Source organism: Rhinopithecus bieti, unplaced genomic scaffold (genome assembly GCF_001698545.2).
Source record: "Rhinopithecus bieti isolate Rb0 unplaced genomic scaffold, ASM169854v2 scaffold_6907, whole genome shotgun sequence".
Taxonomy (NCBI): domain Eukaryota; kingdom Metazoa; phylum Chordata; class Mammalia; order Primates; family Cercopithecidae; genus Rhinopithecus; species Rhinopithecus bieti.
In genome coordinates this window covers 1,288,038-1,310,353 of record NW_016805647.1, presented here as the reverse complement: position 1 = coordinate 1,310,353, position 22,316 = coordinate 1,288,038, and the positions used below count along the sequence as shown (strand labels likewise).

General features: G+C 50.1%; 2 protein-coding genes across 7 annotated transcripts in view; one reads left to right on the top strand and one right to left on the bottom strand.

The window, feature by feature from the left end:
- HK1 (hexokinase 1) overlaps positions 1–15,544 on the top strand; it is a 139,752-nt gene extending 124,208 nt beyond the window's left edge. For all 5 annotated transcript variants that reach the window (XM_017873192.1, XM_017873190.1, XM_017873191.1 and 2 more), the window contains 5 exons: positions 2,462–2,561; positions 5,118–5,301; positions 7,633–7,788; positions 12,261–12,494; positions 14,654–15,544. In XM_017873192.1, coding sequence (XP_017728681.1) covers positions 2,462–2,561; positions 5,118–5,301; positions 7,633–7,788; positions 12,261–12,494; positions 14,654–14,798 — 819 coding nt within the window. In that variant the 3' untranslated portion in view covers positions 14,799–15,544. The remainder of the gene's footprint in view (positions 1–2,461; positions 2,562–5,117; positions 5,302–7,632; positions 7,789–12,260; positions 12,495–14,653) is intronic.
- A 2,612-nt stretch (positions 15,545–18,156) lies between these two features.
- Positions 18,157–22,316, bottom strand: part of TACR2 (tachykinin receptor 2) — a 12,432-nt gene continuing 8,272 nt past the window's right edge. For both annotated transcript variants that reach the window (XM_017873187.1, XM_017873188.1), the window contains 2 exons: positions 20,760–20,956; positions 18,157–18,759 (listed from right to left, as the gene is read on the bottom strand). In XM_017873187.1, coding sequence (XP_017728676.1) covers positions 18,501–18,759; positions 20,760–20,956 — 456 coding nt within the window. In that variant the 3' untranslated portion in view covers positions 18,157–18,500. The remainder of the gene's footprint in view (positions 18,760–20,759; positions 20,957–22,316) is intronic.

Genomic DNA, 22,316 nt, shown 5'->3' with positions numbered 1-22,316 from the left:
TTTTTTTTTTTTTTTGAGACGGAGTCTTGCTCTGTCGCCCAGGCTGGAGTGCAGTGGCCGGATCTCAGCTCACTGCAAGCTCCGCCTCCCCCCAGGTTTACACCATTCTCCTGCCTCAGCCTCCCAAGTAGCTGGGACTACAGGCGCCCGCCACCTCACCCGGCTAGTTTTTTGTATTTTTTAGTAGAGACAGGGTTTCATGGTGTTAGCCAGGATGGTCTCGATCTCCTGACCTCGTGATCCACCCGTCTTGGCCTCCCAAAGTGCTGGGATTACAGGCTTGAGCCACCGTGCCCGGCCTAAAATTTCCTTTTTTGAGACAGGGTCTTACTCTGTCACCCAGGCTGGAGTGCAGTGGTGCAATCTTGGCTCACTGCAACCTCTGCCTCCCAGGCTCAAGAGATCTTCCCGCTTCAGCCTCCCTAGTAGCTGGGACTACAGGTGGGCATCTACATCCAGCTAATTTTTGGTAGAGATGGTGTTTTATCATATTGCCCAGGCTGATCTCCAACTCCTGGGCTCAGGCGATCTGCTCACCTTGGCCTCCCAAAGTGTTGAAGTTTTAAAATAGAGGTGGGGTCTTGCTATGTTACCCAGGCTGGTCTTGAACTCCTGGGCTCAAGTGATCCTCCTGTCTTACCCTCTCAAAGTGTTGGGATTCCAAGCATGGGCCACCACACCAAGCCACTTTCCGAGATGCCCCCTGGGGTGTGTTCTCCAGTGTTGCAAAGAGTCAGTAAAGCCCGACTTTGTTAGATTACAGGTGTGTTTCTGGTGGTCTTTGGTTGGAGGACATTGAAAAAATATAAAATGAAAAATTTCCAATATTTAACTCATTAATTAATTAGGGAGTCAGTAAGAGACTGTTTCACATTTTTTTCTTTTGCCTTTTTTCAAACCCCATTACACTGAGCAAAGTAAGAAATTTAAAAAAAAAAAAACAAAAACACTTCAAATGACAGTCTAAAGAGCAGACAGATACCTAGGCACTAGGCAGTCAGGGAAGCTGAAATGAGTGTCTGAAAGAGGGCTGATTTGTCTGCTGTCTTTTGCAGTTAAATAGGAAAAAAAGAAAGAGGGCTGAGTTGCATCTGGAAGGGTATGCTACACAACTTACAATATTTCATTGAAAATATAGCTGCAGGTTGGGTGCAGTGGTTCACACCCGTAGCCAAGGCAGGAGGAACGCTTGAGCCCAGGAGTTGGAGACCAGCCTGGGTAACATAGTAAGACCCAGTCTCTGCAAGAAATTAAAACATAAAAAATTAGCCAGTCCATAGTGGTGCACACCTGTGGTCCCACCTACTTGGGAGGCTGAGATGGGAGGATTACTTGAGCTTAGGAGGTTGAGTCTGCAGTGAACCATGGTTGGGGTAGTGCACTCCAGCCTGGGTGACAGAGCAAGACTCTGTCTCTTAAATTAGAAAGGATACCTGGTGATCTATTTTTGCCTGTTTCACAACTGTTAGTGTTAATTCTTCTAACTTGCTTTTCATGCATATGCCAATACACACACACACACTCTTAAAAAATAGGAATTATCGGCCGGGCGCGGTGGCTCAAGCCTGTAATCCCAGCACTTTGGGAGGCCGAGACGGGCGGATCACGAGGTCAGGAGATCAAGACCATCCTGGCTAATACGGTGAAACCCCGTCTCTACTAAAAAATATAAAAAACTAGCCGGGCGAGGTGGCGGGCACCTGTAGTCCCAGCTACTCGGGAGGCTGAGGCAGGAGAATGGTGTAAACCCGGGAGGCAGAGCTTGCAGTGAGCTGAGATCCGGCCACTGCACTCCAGCCTGGGTGACAGAGCAAGACTCCGTCTCAAAAAAAAAAAAAGGAATTATACCATATATACAACATGACAACTTGTTTTTTTAATTTAATATGAAACAGGTATCCTTCATCATTGCATTTAGACCAACCTCATTCTTTTTCCTGGCTGTGTAGGATTCCAGCATATGTCTGAATTGCGATTTACATAGTCCATTTGATCTACACTTGGATTGTTTCCTTTTTCTGACTATTGCATGTCATGCAGTAAATATCCTTGTATGTGTGCCTTTGTGCACCTGCATGACTATTTCTCAAGGACAGATTCTGAGCAATGAGTTTGATATTTTCCATTTTGCCCTCTGAAAGGCCATACTGCTTTAAACTCCAAAGGGAAGAAGCTATTTGACCATGGCTGCTTGTCTCTCCTATTCTATGATTTGCTCTAATAGTATCTGTAAAATGGGTAGAATACTTTCCCTTCCTTAGATCTCATGTTTCAGATATATCCTTAATAGCAGAGGTTTAGTCTGTAAAGGAACATTCATTACGTTTTTGTAGGCTGGTAAGAAAACCATCTTATATGATAACCAGGGGCTCTCTGACTGCAGTGCAGCAGACGGAACCAGCAGCATTCAAGCCAGGCATAATGATCCTATTCCTAAAGCTGTGTCCCTTTCTTTGCAAAGGAATTTGACCTGGACGTGGTGGCTGTGGTCAACGACACAGTGGGCACCATGATGACCTGTGCTTATGAGGAGCCCACCTGTGAGGTCGGACTCATTGTTGGTGAGTTTCCCGGGAGGTTTCTCCCTGGGGAAGGGAAGGCTGGGCTTTCCCTGTTTTGTGGAGCCTTGGCCCAGCAGCTTGGTCCTCTGTATGGGGTAGTCTTATCTGTCAGTGTCATTTCCTGACCATCTGCAGAGTTCAGGGCTGGATGAAGGCTGCAGAGTCTCCAACGGGGGCCGGGGGTCAGGGTCTCTTTCCTAAGACACCCATAATGCTACACATTGCCTATGATCAGGCTGTCATGAACTGAACTCTCCAGGAATGAGGCCCCAAAAGGCTCACGTGGCTTGAGTGGAGACAGGTACCTGGAGCGGGCCTGGCAAACATGGCAGCTCTGTGGACCTTGTATGGAGGGGCTCTGGGCAGGTATTGCAGAGGGATGGGGTAGAGAGGGAGTCTGAGGCTGGAAAGGAAGTAGAGAGCACTTCCCATGCTGACCATGCTTAGAGCATGGAAAGGGGCAGGATGGTCTTGGGCACCATTTTGCCTTTAGCAGCCACTGTTTGTGCTTGGTCCCAGCCACTGAAGGGGGTTGCAGAGAGGTGGTCTCTGCAGCTTTTTGCCTTGTAATCCAAACACATTAGGGGTCTGGGCCTCGAGCACATCGTTCCTGAAGCATATTGATTTGGACTATGAGGAAACCATTTGTCCTGCTGGTCCTGCTCCTCATGTCAGGGGATGCTGGGAAAGACCCCAGAGAGTTTCTTAGCCAATATCTGCAGACTCTGCCTGGCCAGTGAGCAGTGGCACCCCTGCTACTGGATCAGTTGCTGAGCATCTAGAGCTTGGGAAGAGGCCCCAGCAGGCTGCCTTCCAGGTGCCAGGAAGAACTTTTCATTCATTGTTAAGCCACTTTTCACTTCTGTTGAAATTAAAAAAACTAGGGAGCAGCTCTTGGTGAAAGGTTGTTTGGGGCCTGGCTTTCTCCACCCAGCCCCTCCCTTTCTTTCTATGAATGGGCTTAAGTATGAAATGCAAAGCTAGGGGCCCCACCTTCCCTCCTGGGAGGTCAGACCCGCCTGTTTCCTGGCACCAGGCTCCAGCTACATTTCATAGCTACTTCTTCTTCCCTTCATCAATTGATCTCTTTGCTCAGGACTCACATAGGCAAGATGTATGGTTTCCATGTTTTGGCTTTCTTTGCATCTCCCACTCCTATCATCTTCTATTTTTGGAGCTCCTTTTCTCTCAGTTTTAACCTTGGGTGAAAAGGGGGCTGAGAAAACACAGAACAAACATCGTCCAGCTGTACAGTCTTTGAACTCTACTTCAGTTTCTTCAAAGGGGATGAAAACTACCAAAGCCCTTTTGGTCTGGCCAGGGGGTGTGTCTTGTGTCCTCCTGATGAAGGTTCACCTACATCCCACCCTGGATGGGTGGATGGTGCTCCTGGGTGCATCATTAGCATCATCCTGGGAACTTGTTAGAGATGCAGGCTCTCAGGTCCCGGCCCAAGCCTCTTGAATCTGGGTCTGCTTCTTAGGGTCCCCAGGTGATCCAAGGGCATATTAAAGTATGTGTGTGAAGCACTCTTCCTGGGTTAGTTGATTGGTTTTTAAATGTCCAGTCTATTCAGTGAGACAAGTTCAGTGACCACAAGTTTGGATATCATGGCAATTAAAATTGCTGTGAAAGTTGCAGGATGCTTGCCTTCAGTTTCTTAGCTCTCTTGGGCTGGAACAGCAAACAGTCTGTGGTCCTTCTATTTTAAGTGACTCTTCTCTAGGGAGTTCAGGAATGGAAGTCAGAGATTCCTGAGCCCCTGGCAAGCATATGCCAGGTTGCATGTGTGCGGTGTGTGGGTCCACCCAGAGAAAGGTGCCTTTTTCATAGAAGAATCATCTGATCTTCAGAGGTCTGATACAAAAGGATGAAAACCATTGCTTTTGAAAGCCGCCCCCTTGAAATGCTGAAGACACTGTCCTGCCCTGAACTGTGGGCTTCATCCCAAGATATGTAGGAAAGCTTATTGAGCAGGCATAGTCCATGACCAACCATCCTTGTCAAGAAAAGATAAGTGGGGCTGGGCGTGGTGCCTCATGCCTGTAATCACTTTGTGAGGCTGAGGTGAGAGGGTAGCTTGAGCCCTGGAATTTGAGATGAACCTAGGCAACATGGCAAAACCCTATCTCTACTAAAAATTTTAAAAAGCCAGGCATGGTGGTGGTGCCTGTAGTTCCAGCCACTTGGAAGACTGAGGTGGGAAAATCACTTGAGCCCTGGAGGCGGAGGTTGCAGCGAGCCGAGATTGCGCCACTGCACTCCAGCCTGGGTGACAGAGCCAGACACTGTCTTGGAGAAAAGAAAAAGGAAATAAGTGAATATCCATGGTAAAATAGAAGATAATCCCCTAATATTTTATACACATACATACAGGCATGTATGTATTGTATAGGCATGTATGCATATTGTTGTGTGTCTATGTATATATTCTTTCTTCTGGTCTGAATGTTGCCTAAATCTCTACCATTAACGCTCCATCTCTTTGCTATAAAGCAGTTGCAAGACCCCCAAATGCAAGGCCACCGCTCCTCACTGCCCCTTTGTGTGTTCCAGGGACTGGCAGTAATGCCTGCTACATGGAGGAGATGAAGAACGTGGAGATGGTGGAGGGAGACCGGGGGCTGATGTGCATCAACATGGAGTGGGGGGCCTTTGGGGACAATGGGTGTCTGGATGATATCAGGACACAGTACGACAGACTGGTGGATGAATATTCCCTAAATGCTGGGAAACAAAGGTAACCCCCCCTGGCGGAGAGGGCACCCACAGTCGGGATGGGGGCAGCACTTGGCTGCATTCTGCCACTTGCAGTGGAAGAAGTTTCTAGGAGGAGAGGTCTGAACAGAGGCTTCAATACTGGACCCCCTGGCTCACTCCTGACCTTGGCCTTTTGGACAGCAGAGAACAGGGAGGACAGACCCCCAACATGGTACAAGATGGCCCAGGGTTGATGCCTGTCTAGGGGCTGCCTGTGACTGTTTTTTAGCCTGGAGGATTCTGGCCTTCCGATCCTCTTGCTGTGTTCCTTCCCCATCAGAATAACAAGGGGGTGGGGTGAGGGTGGCTGGGTGGCAGGTTGGGGTGAAGCAGAGGCCCTGTGGCAATCGTCCTTCCCTCTGCGAGCCGCCTGCACCACCTAGTGGCCGTGTGGAGCTCTGCAGCTCAGGTCTCAGGGACCATGTCCAAAATGGCAGTGTCTGCCATACTCTGAAATGAGACAAGTGACCCTTTGTCCCAAGCCCCCAGGAATCAGGCCATCCTCTGCCACGGCCAGGATGAGTTGGTCCAAGTTGTCTCCCAGGAGCAGAAAGAAGGGCTGGAGTAGCACCCGACACGAGTCATTCCCTAGCCGCCTCAAGGTTTTTGCTGTTTCTGAATACCACCTATGCTGTTAGTTACTTAGTGTTTTTCTTTAAATCAGTTCATAATCCTTTTTTTTTTTTTTTTGAGATGGAGTTTCACTCTTGTTGCCCAGGCTGGAGTGCAGTGGTGTGATCTCGGCTCACCGCAACCTCCATCTCCCGGGTTCAAGTGATTCTCCTGCCTCAGCTTCCCCCAGTAGCTGGGATTACAGGCATGCACCATCACGCCCAACTAATTTTATATGTTTAGTAGAGATGGGGTTTCTCCATGTTGGTCAGGCTGGTCTCGAACTCCCGACCTCAGGTGATCTGCCTGTCAGGCTTCCCAGAGTGCTGGGATTACAGGCATGAGCCACTGCGCTCGGCACTTATAGTCTTTACTGACATTTAATGAAGGAGGAAAAAGAGGGAGAACCAGTATTAGCATAAAGAGATGGAAACTATAAAATGAGTATAGTGAAGAACTGTGTTATTCAAGTCCAGCTAGATGCTGTCGCTTACCAAAGGCCCTGAGCTAAAACCCCCTTTGGGCCGGGTGCAGTGGATCATCAAAGTAATCCTAGCACTTTGGGAGGCCAAGGCGGGCGGATTGCTTGAGCTCAGGAGGTTGAGACCACCCTGGGCAACATAGAGAGACCCCATCTCTACTAAAAATTAATAACAATAATAACAACAATAATAGTAAGACCCTCTTGGTTAAAAGGGGGGGATCAGCAAGTGTTGGAAGGGCTTAAAGACATGTCAGCACCAAACTGGGGTGGCCTTTGCGGTGGAGTGGGAAGGACTGGATGGGACTTGGTAGTGGTGTCCACTCCTCTGTGGTTCCATTGTGTTTCGTGTTCTTCCATGTACCACATGAAATAGGAGGAATCCTGGAGTATCCGAATTCCAGGGGACTCTTCTCAGCTTTGGGACACTGGGCTTGGGCATATGCCGTGGAAATGAATCAATCTTTTGTTATTTCTTGAGACCCCTGAGCATGGAGAGGGCAGGAAATTCAAAGTTCCAAGAACAGGTTGACCTCCAGTGTGTTGTGGCCACTAAATTCTCCCTTCCGTGTGGCTTTGTCACTCTGCTATGGGCTTGACCAGTACTCTGGGTATTTGCAAAACCTTTAGAAAAATCTAGGAACTTTCCTTTTTTTTTTTGTCTTCTTGTTCCTTTAAGACTTAGCCCAGTCATTTGCTTATTCTGCAGATATTTTTTGGGCACTTTACTGAGGGCCCAGTGCTATGCTATGCTGTGCTGTGCCCTGGGGATTCAGAGCTGAAAAAGGCACACATGCCCTGTCCTCTTGGGGCTGTCACTGCAGCAGTGGTGGTGGGAGGCAGTGAGCTCATGTGTGTTATGAAGGAGGAAAATGGTGAGGTGTGCAGGAACCTGAAACAGGCAGGTAGGACTCAGGATGGCGGAGGAGGACTGGCTCTCAGGGAAGTGCCCTTGGGGCCGAGAGCTAGAAGGTAGCTGAGGAGGGAGACCAGTCTAGCGGGTAGACATGAATGCTGGTGGTTTTGTTTCTGATGTGAGAGGGTGGAGGACTCCCTGGTCCTCCCATTCTGCCTCTGCAGCAGGGCACAGGGCTGGGCGCTGGCTGTTGATGATGCGTTTGAGGGGCAGTAAGAGACGCGGAGTGACCTTGAGACCAAGGGCTGACAGTCCTCCTGGCCACTTCCCATAGACACCCCAGGCCCCTCCTCCTGTCTCAGGTATGAGAAGATGATCAGTGGTATGTACCTGGGTGAAATTGTCCGCAACATCTTAATCGACTTCACCAAGAAGGGATTCCTCTTCCGAGGGCAGATCTCAGAGCCGCTGAAGACCCGGGGCATCTTTGAGACCAAGTTTCTCTCTCAGATCGAGAGGTGAGTGGGCAGTGCCTTCCCTGCCAGCACCCACCCTTCAGAAGTCTCCTGGCCAGTGGATTGTGAAGGGGGTGGTAGGGACCCTAGGGGACATTTTGGCCATTTTTGAGGATGTTTTTTCTCCTCTGGAATAGCAGACCCTGGGCATTTGCATAGTGAAATCTTACAATTTTATTATAAATTAATATCCTTGGCCTGGCGCAGTGGCTCACGCCTGTAATCCCAGCACTTTGGGAGGCTGAGGCGGGTGGCTGAGGCGGGTGGATCATGAGGTCAGGAGATTGAGACCATCCTGGCTAACATAACCATCCTGGCTAACAGACAGATGAAACCCTGTCTCCACTAAAAATACAAAAAATTAGCCGGGTGTGGTGGCATATGCCTGTAATCCCAGCTACTTGGGAGGCTGAGACAGGAGACTCGCTTGAACCCAGGAGGTGGAGGTTGCAGTGAACTGAGATTGCACCACTGCACTCCAGCCTGGCCTGACAACAGAGGGAGACTCCATCTCAATAAATAAATAAATTACTTACTTTCCTTTTATCTATCCTTTATGTTAGGGCATTATATTGATTTATTTGAAATTATGTATGTAAGAAGATTATATGGATTCAATTTCAGATGGTAAAGGTGCACTATACATACTTGTATTGGGGGTGCATAGGGCCCACCCTGGATTTATCTGAAAGGCAGCCTGGGGTTCAGTGCCAGGCCACCTAGGAGCTGATGCCCCTCGGCAAGTTGTTCCACTTTCTTTCTACTTTTCTCCTGTCCAGGGAACATTTCTTCCTTGCCTTTGCTGTCTTCCAAGGCACACTGTGTGAGAAGGAGGAAAAATGGTCAGAAAAAACAAAAGCAATTGTGCAAATATTGTGTTCTTTTTAGAATGGTCATAATAACCTAACGTAGGCTCTGTGTAGGCTGGGCATGGTGGCTCGTGCCTGTAATCCCAGCCCTTTAGGAGGCTGAGGCGGGTGAATCACTTGAGCTCAGGTGTTCAAGACCAGCCTGGGTAACATGGCAAGACCCTGTTTCTACAAAAAGCACAAAAACTAGCTGGGTGTGGTGGCACATTCCTGTCGTCCCAGCTATTTGGGAGGCTGAGGTGGGAGGACGGCTTGAGCCCAGGAGGCGGAGGTTGCAGTTAGCTGAGGTTGCACCACTGCACTCCAGCCTGGGCAACAGAGACAGACCCTGTCTCAACAACAACAACAAAAAAAAAAAAAAAAAGAAAAAAGAAAGATATTAAACCTTAAACAAAAAAAACCTAACAAGCCTATACATTGCTCTTACCCACGCAAAATGGTTTTTATTTTATTTTATTTTATTTATTTATTTTTTTTGAGACGGAGTCTCGCTCTGCCCCCAGGCTAGAGTGCAGTGGTGCCGTCTCGGCTCACTGCAAGCTCCGCCTCCCGGGTTCACGCCATTCTCCTGCCTCAGCCTCCCGAGTAGCTGGGACTACAGGCGCCCGCCACTACGCCCGGCTAATTTTTTTGTATTTTAGTAGAGATGGGGTTTCACTGTGTTAGCCAGGATGGTCTCGATCTCCTGACCTCGTGATCCGCCCACCTCGGCCTCCCAAAGTGCTGGGATTACAGGCTTGAGCCACCGCGCCCGGCCAACAAAATGGTTTTTAAGTATACAGTTTGGTGGCATTAAGTACATTCACATAGTTGCACAGCTATCACCACCATCCATTTCCGGAACACTTTTCATCTCCTCAGTTGAAGCTCTGTACGCAGCAAACACTAACGCCCCATTCCTCCCTTCCCCCACCCCAGCAACCACCATTCTACTCTCTGTCTTTTTGGATTTGACAACTCTGGATACTTCATATAAATAGAATCATATAGCATTTGTCCTTTGTGACTGGCTTAATTCACTTAGCATAATGTCTTAAGGTTCATCTGTATTGTGGCATGTATTAGAATTTCCTTATTTTTTTATTTTTTTGAGATGGAGTTTTGCTCTTGTTGCTCAGGCTGGGGTGCAGTGGCGCAACCTTGGCTCACCACAACCTCCGCCTCCCAGGTTCAAGTGATTCTCCTGCCTCAGCCTCCTGAGTAGCTGGGATTACAGGCATGCATCACCATGCACACCCGGCACGTCCCACTAGAAATAATTTTGTATTTTTAGTAGAGATGGGGTTTCCCCATGTTGGTCAGGCTGGTCTTGAACTCCGGACCTCAGGTGATCCGTCCACCTTGGCCTCCCAAAGTACTGGGATTACAGGCGTGAACCACAGTGCCCGGCCATCATTTCCTTATTTTTAAGGCTGAGTGATATTCCGTCACACACACACTGCATTTTGTTTATTTATTCATCCATCCATGGACACTTGGCTTGCTTCCACCTTTTGGATATTGTGACAAATGCTACTATGAACACGGGTGACCAGTATCTCGAGTCCCTGCTTTCAGTTTTTGTGTGTGTGTATGCACCCCAAGTGAAATTGCGGGATCATATGGTAATTCCCCATTGAATTGTTTGAGGAACCACCATGTTGTTTTCCACAGTGGCCGTAACATTTTACATTCCCACCAGCAGCCCGTGAAAGTTCTAGTTTCGGCTGGGCGCGGTGGCTCAAGCCTGTAATCCCAGCACTTTGGGAGGCCGAGATGGGCGGATCACGAGGTCAGGAGATCGAGACCATCCTGGCTAACACGGTGAAACCCCGTCTCTACTAAAAAAAAAATACAAAAAACTAGCCGGGCGACGTGGCGGGTGCCTGTAGCCCCAGCTACTCCGGAGGCTGAGGCAGGAGAATGGCGTAAGCCCGGGAAGCGGAGCTTGCAGTGAGCTGAGATCCGGCCACTGCACTCCAGCCTGGGCGACAGAGCCAGACTCCAACTCAAAAAAAAAAAAAAAAAGAAAGTTCTAGTTTCTCCACATCCTCGCCAACACTTGTAATTTTCTGGGTTTTTTGAGAATAACCATCCTAAGGGGTGTGAAGTGGTATGGAAAGCCTTTTCAAGCATAATAGCAAAGAAAGAAATCATAAAGAAAAATGGCCAAATATAGCTACATAGCATCTATAAGTAAAAAAAAAAAAATTAGTAATCAAACTTAAAAGGCAACAGTAAAATGAGGAAGACATTTGTACTGCGTATGACAAGATGCCTAGCAGGGCATGGTGGGCTTTGGCAGGTCTGGTCTACACCTGCTCTTCTCCACCGGCTGTGTGCTTTGCGATACTCAATTTCTCCCAGCCTCAGTTGCTTTATCTTTAAAATGGGGATAATCATACATGCATTGGTTGGTTGAGGAGTAAGGTAATGTATGTAAAATATATGTTACATGGTAAGTCCTCCAGGAAGCCTGGCTGGTCTTCAGTGTACCATCCCAGTCATCATCATCTCTTTCAATTTAATATAAACAAGACAAATATACCAGGAGAAAAGTCTTGAGACATAAGAAGTAGTTTATATGGCCAAAAAACAAATGGAAAAAAAAAAGTCATCCTCACTAATAGAGAGGAATATAAATTAAACTATAGTCTTGTGATTGTGATGCCATCTTATAAAACTGTCTAAAGTTGTAAAAAATGGTCTTTTCCAGTGAGGATAAGTGTGGCCAAATACTCTGCTGAAGAGAGAGTAAATGGATAAAGTTTTCTGTAAGGCATCTGGCAATGTGTAGCAAAAGAAATTTAAGATTTATAAACAAACTTTATCAAATTTGTGAGATAAAGCTGAGCTTTATCTCACAAATTTGTGAGACTGAGCTGCCCAGGCTGGAGTGCAGTGGCACAATCTCAGCTCACTGCAACCTCCGCCTCCCGGGTTCAAGCAATTCTTCTGCCTCAGCCTCCTGAGTAGCTGGGACTACAGGCACACGCCACCATGCCTGGCTAATTTTTTATATTTTAGTAGAGACAGGGTTTCACTGTATTGCCCAGGCTGGTCTCGAACTCCTGAGTTTAGGCAATCTGCCTGCCTCGGCCTCCCAAAGTACTGGGATTACAGGCGTGAGCCACCGCTCCCAGCCTAAAATGTTTCTTTATAATAGCAGAAAATTGCAATTAACTTGAATTTCTCCGAATGGGCTAAAGAAATCATGGTGCATCCCTAGAAGGAATATTGTAGCAGCTGTTTCCAATCCTGTTCTCAGATAAGGCTGTGGGAAATTGCTGAAGGCATGAAACAGGAAAGAGAAGGAAAATCACATAGCAAGGATAATCCCATTTTGCATATCATGAGAAAGCATACCAGCTAGGAAAAATAAACTGGAAGGAAATATATTAGAATGTTAATAGCATTTTCCTAGATGTTGAGACAGTGAATGGTTTAAAATTTCCAATTCTTATTTTGCTAGATTTGCCAAATTCTCCACAATTTAACATGTAACACTTGCCCTTGACTGTTTGTGGATGAGTACAGTGACTGGGGGGGGCCATCCTTTGGAGGCGGTCCCCAGGCTGCTCTTGTGGGTCCCACTTCATCCAGCCCTCTGGCTTTTGTCCCCCACAGTGACCGATTAGCACTGCTCCAGGTCCGGGCCATCCTCCAGCAGCTGGGTCTGAATAGCACCTGCGATGACAGTATCCTCGTCAAGACTGTGTGCGGGGTGGTGTCCAGGAGGGCTGCGCAGCTGTGTGGCGCAGGCATGGCTGCGGTGGTGGATAAGATCCGAGAGAACAGAGGACTGGACCGTCTGAACGTGACTGTGGGAGTGGACGGGACGCTCTACAAGCTTCATCCGCAGTGAGTGGGCCTTCCAGTTGGGACGTGCAGAGCTTGCTGGGATCCCTTTGGATTAGGGGGTATCAGGGTGTGGTCATGCTGGGGAAATTCCCTGCCGGAGCCCAACCAGCCTAAGGGCTGTGCGTTCAGGAACTGGAGATTATCTGGGACAAGGTAATGAACAGTTTGTAGGGTTTGACTGGGATCCTTAGGGAGATATAGAGAAGTGGCTTCACTTGGCCAGCTCACACCAGTGGCATGACGTGACCCTCACCCCACTCCTCCTAGGCCCTGTTAGGTGGGGGCTGGGCAGTGGGAGAGGAGGTGAGGGTGGGTGTGGGCTCACTCATAAGCCTGGTGAGCTGTAGCCAGGCCAGAGGCTGTGTTGGGTAAGTGGGGAGAGGATATTAAGACAGGGGAGGAGCCGGGTGCAGTGGTTCACACCTGTAATCCAGCACTTTGGGAGGCCTAGGTGGGAGGACTGCTTGAGTTCAGGAGTCTGAGACCAGCCTAGGCCACATAGTGAGACCTTCTCTGTACAAAAAAATTTTGAAAATTAACCGAGGGTGGTGGTGAATGCCTGTAGTCCCAGCTACTCGGGAGGCAGAGGTGGGAGGATTGCTTGAGCCCGGGAGGTGGAGATTGCAGTGAGCCCAGATCACGCCACTGTACTCCAGCCTGGGCAACAGAGTAAGACCCTATGTCAAAAAATAAAATGGGAAAGGAGGAGAGCCACTCTCTTGTTCATCTGCTGAATCAGTTTGCTAAGACTTGGAAGGGTGGGAGCGGTTTGGGCCCTGGGCTTCATGACAGGGAGGGGTAGGGAGTGGCCTCTAGAGAGAGGCATCTGATCCCCCTTGCCAGAGAAGGACATGTGATTGCACTTGCTGTGTGATTGTGATCCACCGCATGTCTCAAAGCTTGGCTTTTATGAATAGGGTGACCATATTTATTGTCTACACTAAGGTACTCTTGCCAGTCAGGAGTGCTAATAATTATTACTCTGGGACTGTAGGCAAACTAGGACCATCCCAGATAAATGAGACCACAGTGTCACCCTACTTATAAACAACCTCACCCGACTCAGTGTAGACGTTACCTGCTTACCTCATGGCCGTGGCTTGGGGTGGAACCATCTATCTTGCTCCATCCTCACCTCTGTCTCTCCCGCATAGTAGCTCTCCTTGCCATCAGCTGAGGCAGCACACAGGAGTGGTTTAGAGCTCGGCTTTGGAGCCACATACTCTTGGATTTAACCCTGGCACCGTCACTTAGAATCTATGTGCAATTGCTTAATCCCTGCAAAATCTCATCTTCCTCATGGGGTGGCAGCCACTGGCAGGACTAGAAATTAGATCTACAAAGTATGGGACACCTGGTGGGTCCTCAAACTCCTTGGCTCAAGCGATCCTCCCACCTTGGCCTCCCAAAGTGCTGGCATGAGCCACCACACTTGGCCCACCTAATAGGTCCCCAACCAAGGGCAGTGACTACTTTTGAGAGCCCCAAGCATCTTCAGCCTGAGCCTGCCTTTTATTTTCAGCCCAAATTGCAAGTATGTAGATTCAGCCTTTGTTCAGATACTATCTTCACTGGAGGGCATTCCTGTCTTTGGGAGCCAGGCTGTTGATGGTTGGGGGCTGGGGGTCTCAGGGCTGCAGCTGGAGGTGGGTGATACTCATTCCTGCATAGCCTCTTGAACCGATCCAATGCTTGGTCTGCTTGGGCCTGCCTTAATGATCCATATCGGCCCCTAACATCCTCCTTGGTTTTGAGGTCCCCTTGGAGCCTCAAGCTCCGATGTGGCTGTGTGTGTTATTCATGTCCTAGCCCTCATAAGCCATACAGGGCAGTTGTGTTTGGATTCCCATTTGGGCCTCTCTGCTGAAACCTGTGACAATGGGATCGACCGTAGGCCCACTTTCCTCCCAGCCATTCTCAACTGGCCACAGCTGCTTCTAAGCAGCCTCCCTCCCAACCGTGTTCACGCTCCTTATTGTCGGGTTCAGAGTCTCTTTGATTTCCGATGCTTATGCCCCAGTAAACCCATCACGAAGTCGAAGAATCCTAAGTCGAATCATCACCAGTCAGGGGGCTGTCTGTGCTTTGGTGTTTTCAGGTAGGCCAAGCATCTCTCATCTTCCTCCAACTACCTTCTCCTGTTTTCTCGTCCTTTTTAGCTTCTCCAGAATCATGCACCAGACGGTGAAGGAACTATCACCAAAATGTAACGTGTCCTTCCTCCTGTCTGAGGATGGCAGCGGCAAGGGAGCCGCCCTCATCACGGCCGTGGGCGTGCGGTTACGCACAGAGGCAAGCAGCTAAGAGCCCGGGATCCCCAGCCTGCTGCCTCTCCAGCACTTCTCTCTTCGAGCGGTGACCCCCTACCCTTCCAGCGAGTTGTGCTGGGAGACGCCGACGCCGGGGCCCGCCGGCGCAGGAAGGAAAGCAAAATCCAACTAATGGTGTATATTGTAGGGTACAGAATAGAGCGTGTGCTGTTGATAATATCTCTCACCCGGATCCCTCCTCACCTGCCCTGCCACTCTGCATGGTTTGATTTCGACCTGGTCCCCCACGTGTGAAGTGTAGTGGCATCCATTTCTAACGTATGCATTCATCCAACAGAGTTATTTATTGACTGGAGATGGAAAGTCACACCACCTGATGGGCCTTCTGGGCCTCCAAAGCCCATCCTTGGGGTTCCCCCTCCCCGTGTGAAATGTATTATCACCAGCAGACACTGCCAGGCCTCCCTCCTGGGGGCACTGCCTGAAGGCGAGTGTGGGCATAGCATTAGCTGCTTCCTCCCCTCCTGGCACCTATATGGCCTGGCATCGCATCGTGGTGTGTCAATGCCACAAAGTCGTGTGTCCGTGGAACCAGTCCTAGCCACGTGTGACAGTCTTGCATTCTGTTTGTCTCGTGGGGGGAGGTGGACAGTCCTGCGGAAATGTGTCTTGTCTCCATTTGGGTAAAAGGAACCAACCAACAAACAATGCCATCACTGGAATTTCCCACCGCTTTGTGAGCCATGTTGTATGACCTAGTAAACTTTGTACCGATTCAAAGACCCGAGTGATGCTTAATGGCTGGGGGCGGGGTGACAGGCAGAGGGGGGCGCGGTTTCTTGGGATGTGGCAAAGACCAAACGTTGGGGGAGTTTTGTGGCCTTCTGGGTGGAGGAGGTTTTTTTTTTTTGAGATGGAGTCTTGCTGTCACCCAGACTGGAGTGCAATGGCACAATCTCAGCTCACTGCAACCTCTGCCTCCCAAGTTCAAGCGATTCTCCTGCCTCAGCCTCCTGAGTAGTTGGGACTACAGGCGCTCATCCCTACATCTGGCTAATTTTTGTATTTTTAGTAGAGATGGGGTTTCACCATGTTGGTCAGACTGGTCTCGAACTCCACACGTAAGTGATCTGCCTGCCTCGACCTCCTAAAGTGCTGGGATTACAGAACAAGGCCACTTGGCTTCCAGGCTGCTTGGGTCCAGTGGGAGGACCGCAACACTGGTCCCCTCTCTGCCATCCCCCCACGGATCCTGCCCTTCATCTTCCTCTCTGCCAACCCCAAGACAAAGGATGAAATGTGCCCTGCCCCACCCCTCTCCACCCCCTCCACCCAAACACAGATGAAATCTTAAAGCAGCCCAGGGTGGCTGCACTCTCCCACTCCTGGATCTTTTTTCTTTATTTTTATTTTCTGTAGACAGGGTCTCACTGTGTTGCCAAGGCTGGTCTCCAACTCCTGAGCTCAAGCAATCTGCCCGCCTCAGCCTCCCACGGTGCTAGGATTATAGGCATGAGCCATCACTCCCGGCCCATCCCTCCTGGATCTTAGATTGACCCCATCCCTAGGAAATTAACCCTCGTCTGACCCTTTTACTCGCCCTCTGCACCCCCACCTCAAGAGATTCCCGGTCCATCCCCAGGCTACCATTTTGGATTCTCCCCCAGCCTTTGGTGGGTTCCATGTCACTCTGCACCCAAGTACCCTGTGATGTCCCAAGCCACAGTTGCGGCTCTAAGTGGCTTTCCACAGGACTGATTGCCAAACCATCTGGTTTGGTGAGATCAGATTCCCTTTATTAGGGGCATGGTGCTGGTGTCTATGGAGCAGTGATTTTTTGGAGAACACAGGTAGCATTACACCTTCCAGTGTGTATTGACAATGTTACATGGTTCTTCTGCAGGGGAACCAGGGCGTGGAGGCTGAGTTGGCAAGCAGGAGGAGGTGTGCCCTTGGGATGGGCTGGGCCAGACCTGGAGCTTTCTGGGAGTTGAGACAGTTGCTGCTTTCTGCCCTCCAGCTTCTTGCTGCAGACGTGGGAGTGGGTGGGAGCTGTGCTGCTGCTTTGTAGGTGGCTTTTGTATAAAATAGTTAAGAGTCATGGCTAACAGCCAGGTATGGTGGTTCACATCTGTAATCCCACCACTTCAGGAGACAGGCAGGAGGAATGATTGAGCCCGGGAGTTCAAGACCAGCCTGGGCAACATAGCAAGACCCCATATCTACAAAAAAACTTAAAAATTAGCTGGGTGTGGTGGTGTGTACCTGTGGTCCCAGCTACATGGGAGACTGAGGCGGGAGGATCCCCTGAGCCCAGGAGGTTGAGGGTGCAGTGAGCTGTGATGGTGCCACTGCACTCCTGCCTGGGTCTCACAGACAGAGACCCTGTCTCCAAAAAAAAAAAAAGTCCTGGCTACCATGTATTGGGCACTTAATCTGATCTGGCCTGCTAGCTTATAGGCATTACTCCCATTGTTCCTCACAGCATCCCTGTGAAGTAGTTACGATACTGGGCAGAGGTCAGAGTGACTTGCCTGAGGAAACACAGCTGGCTTTTTTGACTCTTAATCAGTATCTACCTGGGCTGTATCTTACATCTTAAATACTGAGACAGAGAAGCCCTCGGCTGACTCACAGTCACTGGGCTTCGTGAAATAAGAAGTTTCCTCCTTTGTATCCGCATCCTGATGGTGAGTCAGTGTCATGGTTGCATTGCCCACCGATATATTTTGTTTAACTTATGCAAAGTTTACAAAAATGTGGGTCAAATTCAACAAATCTGGAAGACTCACATACAAATGTTGATTTATAGCTTCTCTTGAAAGATTTAGGAATATCTAGCAACAGTGGGCTCCCATTACCATGTGGCAACGCTTGTCCAGAGCTGAGTAGTTCCTGTCCCCTTTGAATGCCTATCCTCTCCAGGTTGCTGTGGCCCCCACCACTCCCTAATAGCTCAAACTGAGGGTGGAAGTCAGTTGCCTTTTATCATCACATTTGCAGCTTTTCTTTTATACATATTCTTGTGTGCCCCAGGAAGGCATTTGAGCTTGCATCTCCTAGATTAGATAAATAATCAGCTCACACTGCCTTTTCTGACCCTTACTGGTTTCCCTGAAGTGCTCTCTGAGATGGGTGGCTGAGTCCTCTTAGAGTCAGCGTCCTTTCTGGAGTTCTGGCCCCAGAGTTTAGAGCAAGCACACACAGTGAGTTGTCTTTGCATTGGTGTACTGAAAGATGGGCATGAGCTGAACTTTCAGATCGGTCTTCTAGATTGGCTACTTCTCAAAGGGTGCTACACCTTGTTCCGCAGCCAGGCACAAGGCTTCAGGATTCAGCAGGCACCTGTTTTAGTCCATTTGTGTTGCTTTCATGGAATACCCGAGACTAGGTAATTTATAAAGAAAAGAGGTTTATTTGGTTCATGATTCTGGTGGCTGGAATATCCAAGATTGGGCAGCTGCATCTGGTGAAGGCCTGAGGCTGCTTCTAGTCATGGTGGAAAGTAGAAGGGAATTGGTTTTGTGCAGAGATCACATGGTGAGAGAGGAAGCAAGACAGGGAAACTAAGGACACCAGACTCTTTCTAACAACTTGTTATCTTGGGAACTAGTCCATTCCCGCAAGAGTGAGGATTCACTCCAGCTGGAGGGCATTAATCTATTCATAAGAGATCCATCCCCAAGACCCAAACACCTCCCACTAGCCCCTACCTCCCAACACTGCCACATTGGGATCAAATTTCAACATAAGTTTTGGTGGGGACAAGCAAACCATACCCAAACCATAGCCCTGATCCATCCTGGGGACGCCCCGCCTCCCCACAGGTAGCCTCGGCGGGGGCTGCATCCCCAGCCATGAACAAAGTCTCCTTAGTGTGACACCTGTTGACTCTCATGGAGAGGGAGGGCGTGGGAGTCAGCTCGAGCTTATCTTCCTTGGTGGGTGTGAGCCACGGGCAGCAGCGGAAGGCAAGCCGGAATCCAGAGCGAAACCTGGGGGAGTGAGGGGCACCTTGAGCCAGGGAGTTAGGGGCACAGGAGCTGTGATGTGACTGCCCCACCCCTAGGAAACTGAGTTCCTTCCAGGGGAAAGTCACTGTCTCTCTCCAAGAGCCTCCCATGGCTCAGGGGCTCTTGAGAGATGCCTTCGTGGGTGAGTTTGATTTTTGGAAACTGCCAGAGTGTTCTGGAGCGGGGTCTAGTGAATGAAGTGGGTGACTAAGCTGATTTAGGTCATCTGTTATTGCAAACAAACAAAAAAACACCCCAGCATAATTACTAAAAAAAAAAAAAAAAAAAACAACCCACACAAAACCAGCAGATATTCTTGTTTGACTTGTTAACTGGCTTCTAAGGGAGGAGTCAAAGAAGAACCCGCTAAAACACAATGGAAGCTTTGGCAACTTGGGAGAACAAGGATGCTTTTCCCAAGAGAACTGCATTGAAAAACCCACACTTGGAGCCACCAAGTTCTGGTGCATTTGCCTGAAAACAAATAGCTCTCCCCATGGCAGCACTGAATGGGAGTTTAGAGCAAGCACACACAGTGAGTGGAAGAAATCAGACAGCAGAAATGGAACCCCAGCCGCTCAGAGAGGGGAATGATCCAGAAGTGATGTCAGGATCTTGTAGAGCCTGGGGTGTTGTTCAGACTCCCAGGGACTGTATCTCCCTTGGATAGCAGGAGAGTGATGAACCTACAGAGACAGTGGGCTGGTGGCCCCTCCCTGATGTCAAGTCCCTGTCTCCAGGTTTTCAATCCCACAAGTCTTTAAAAGAGAAATGCGTGGTGTGGGGATGAGATGACAGGTCTTGGAGACATATGGAGTCCTGGTTTTACTGTTTGTTTTAAGAGTTTGGGAGCATCTTCCTTTCTGATGCTCATTTCCTCATCTGTAGAGTGGGGATGACACCTGCTTCTCTCCTATTATCTACTTCCCTCTCAGAAGATAGAGGAGAACCCTTCAGTAAGTATGCAAAAAATCATAGCTCCTTACTTCCTTTTGGCCTGTCCCAGGCGGGTGAAATGTCTGAGCAACAAAGATCCCAATGGCATTATGAGTAGCCTGGCTACCTGGCCAGGGAGGTGACAAAAAACACGAACAAAGAGGTCCGAGGCCAACTTCGCCCACATCATTATCTCACTGAGGTGAGACTGTGTCCATCTCTCACTGCCCCTTACTTGCCCCACCTTCAGGGTTTTGTGCAGCTGAAAGGCCTGCTCTGCAGGACTCCTGGGGCTGAGTTCCTGCCTGACTCCTCACCCCCCACCTCTCCAGGTGCCCCAGAGCAAGTGCAGGCCCCTCTTTGGGACTCATTTCCTCAGAATCACAAGGGCTAGGGAAACTGGATGATGCCAGGAGAGTGAGATTCTGGCACTCTCCTTCCTGGCTGTCTCTGCCAAGGTCACTTCTCAGCTGCCCTGAAAGCCCCTGGAGGACAAGGCATGCACTGTGACCTTTCCAGGGAGCAGCCTGCCCCACCCCTGTGCTGGCCCCAGCCCCCATCCACTGCTTCCACTGCCAGATGGGTGCTGCTCACTAGGCTCCAGGAAAGCCCTCAGTAGGAAGCTCGTGAAAATACTAGAACAGAAGTCAGTCCCTCCCTCCCGCTACTTGGCTCTTCTTTCCGCCGTCTGTCTGTCCCGCCCCCTCTCTCTGACACTCCCCTTCCCTCCATCTCTCTGGTCCTCCCTTCTCTCTTCTCCTTACCCCAGACACAGAACCCAGAAGAGCCAGCAGTAACAGACAGAGCTACAGCCTGGGAGACAGGGTGAGGCTTTGGGGAGGATGGGGGCTCAAGCTAGGCCCAGGCCAGAGGGAAGATTATGCTGGGGGCTGAGTGTGAGGACGGCTTTCTCGTGTAGGCTGGGGGAACAGGGCCACAGGCCCCAGCAGGAAGGAGGGTGGATGCCTGAGCTGTGCAGGGTAGCCCAGCTGGGGCCGGGCAGTGGAGCTCTGAGGGCAGAGGGTGGCGTTGGAGTGGGGGCTCACCTGTGGTTGAGGCAGCAATAGATGATGGGATTGTACATGGTAGAGCTCATGGCCAACCAGAAGAGTGCCAGGTAGACCTGCTGGATGAACTTGTGGCAGTAGATGTCCTCTTGGAAGCTGCCCAGGATGAAGTAGAGGTGGTAGGGCAGCCAGCAGATGGCAAATGTCACCACCACCAGCACCATGGTCTTCACGAACTGGTCCAGGAGAGGCTCAAGTTACTTCTCAGTGCCCAAGTCCCAGCCCCAGCCCTCCAAGAGCAGATGTAGAGCACCTCTTGAGCCCGCCTGGGAATCGCTCCACACTCAGACCCCATTAGCTCTATTACTCAGGCCCCTGAGCATGTGTCGCCCAGACCTTCCTGAGCCCCCAACCTCGGGGAGTTTTGCTCAGGCCGGTCCCTCTGCTCACACTGCTATCCTTCCTTTGAAGTCCTCACTCTTTGAAGCCCAGCTCAATGGCCACTTCCTACAAGAGGTGTCTGGAACCCCTTCATTCGCTGCAGCTCCCCCTCCCTGGAGAGTGGCTGAGCTCTCTCTCCTAACCCCATCCCTAGGGGAGCCCCCGTGTTAGCTATGTGTTCCCAGGCCGCCCCCCCTCTGGGATCTGTATCGGCACAGTCCTTCTCTCTGTGGGCTGTGAGGTTCCAACTAGGGACCCCTGCCTCTGCCCATGGGTCAGCTCCCTGACCTCCCCCTCCTCAGAGCCTGGCCCCTGCAGGCACACTCCTGCACGGCTCGGCAGCCCGTATGCCAATTACAAAAGGTCTGGGGGTTCCTGAGCACCCTGATCCTCCCGTAGGATCTGGGTTGAGACCCTGAGGGTGGAGCAGATGGAGTCCAGTGCTCCATGAGGGGCACCAGATGGCGCCCATGTGCAGCTACCTCCCCAAACCACCTGTGAAAGATGCCTACTATTGGGTGAGAAGCCGTGGCTTTGACCTGGCTACAAGATGTGGTTAACCCATTACCTCCCCTGTTGCCTGGCAGGAAGGGGGCAAGGACAAGCTTGGACTAGAGGAGGGTGAAGGGGGTCTGGGACACAGAGGGCTACATCAGGACCTTCGGGGGGGCCCTGGATGGCAGAGAGTAGGGGGACACTGGAACTTCCGGAAGAAACTGGAGACAGATTTGATGAAGCTGGACAACAATCCGGTCTCCACGACTTCTGAGGTCCGCAGTTCCAGCCTTTGAGGGCTCTCCTGTGACAGTCTAGGCACCTTCTATAGATCTGTGGGGCTTCTCAAATTCAACATTCTGATTATTCAAAGTCTAAGATTTTAATATTTTATCATTCTAAGATTCTTGGGGTATCTGAATTCTATGGGGCTTTAGGAGTCCCTAATTCCCCTAATATTCTGGGAAGTTTCTTTAATTTTGTGCGTGGCCAAAGACCAAAGGGAAATCTGCCCGCCTGGGAGGAACGCGGTCAGGCTCTGGCCCCAGGCTTCGCGCAAAGGCAGCTTCCGCAAGCTTCTCCTGGGCGCCCTCTTGCGGACCGGCCTTGAGACTGCAAGGGCGGCTCCTCAGGGCGGGGCCAGGACTAGCCCCGCGCCCG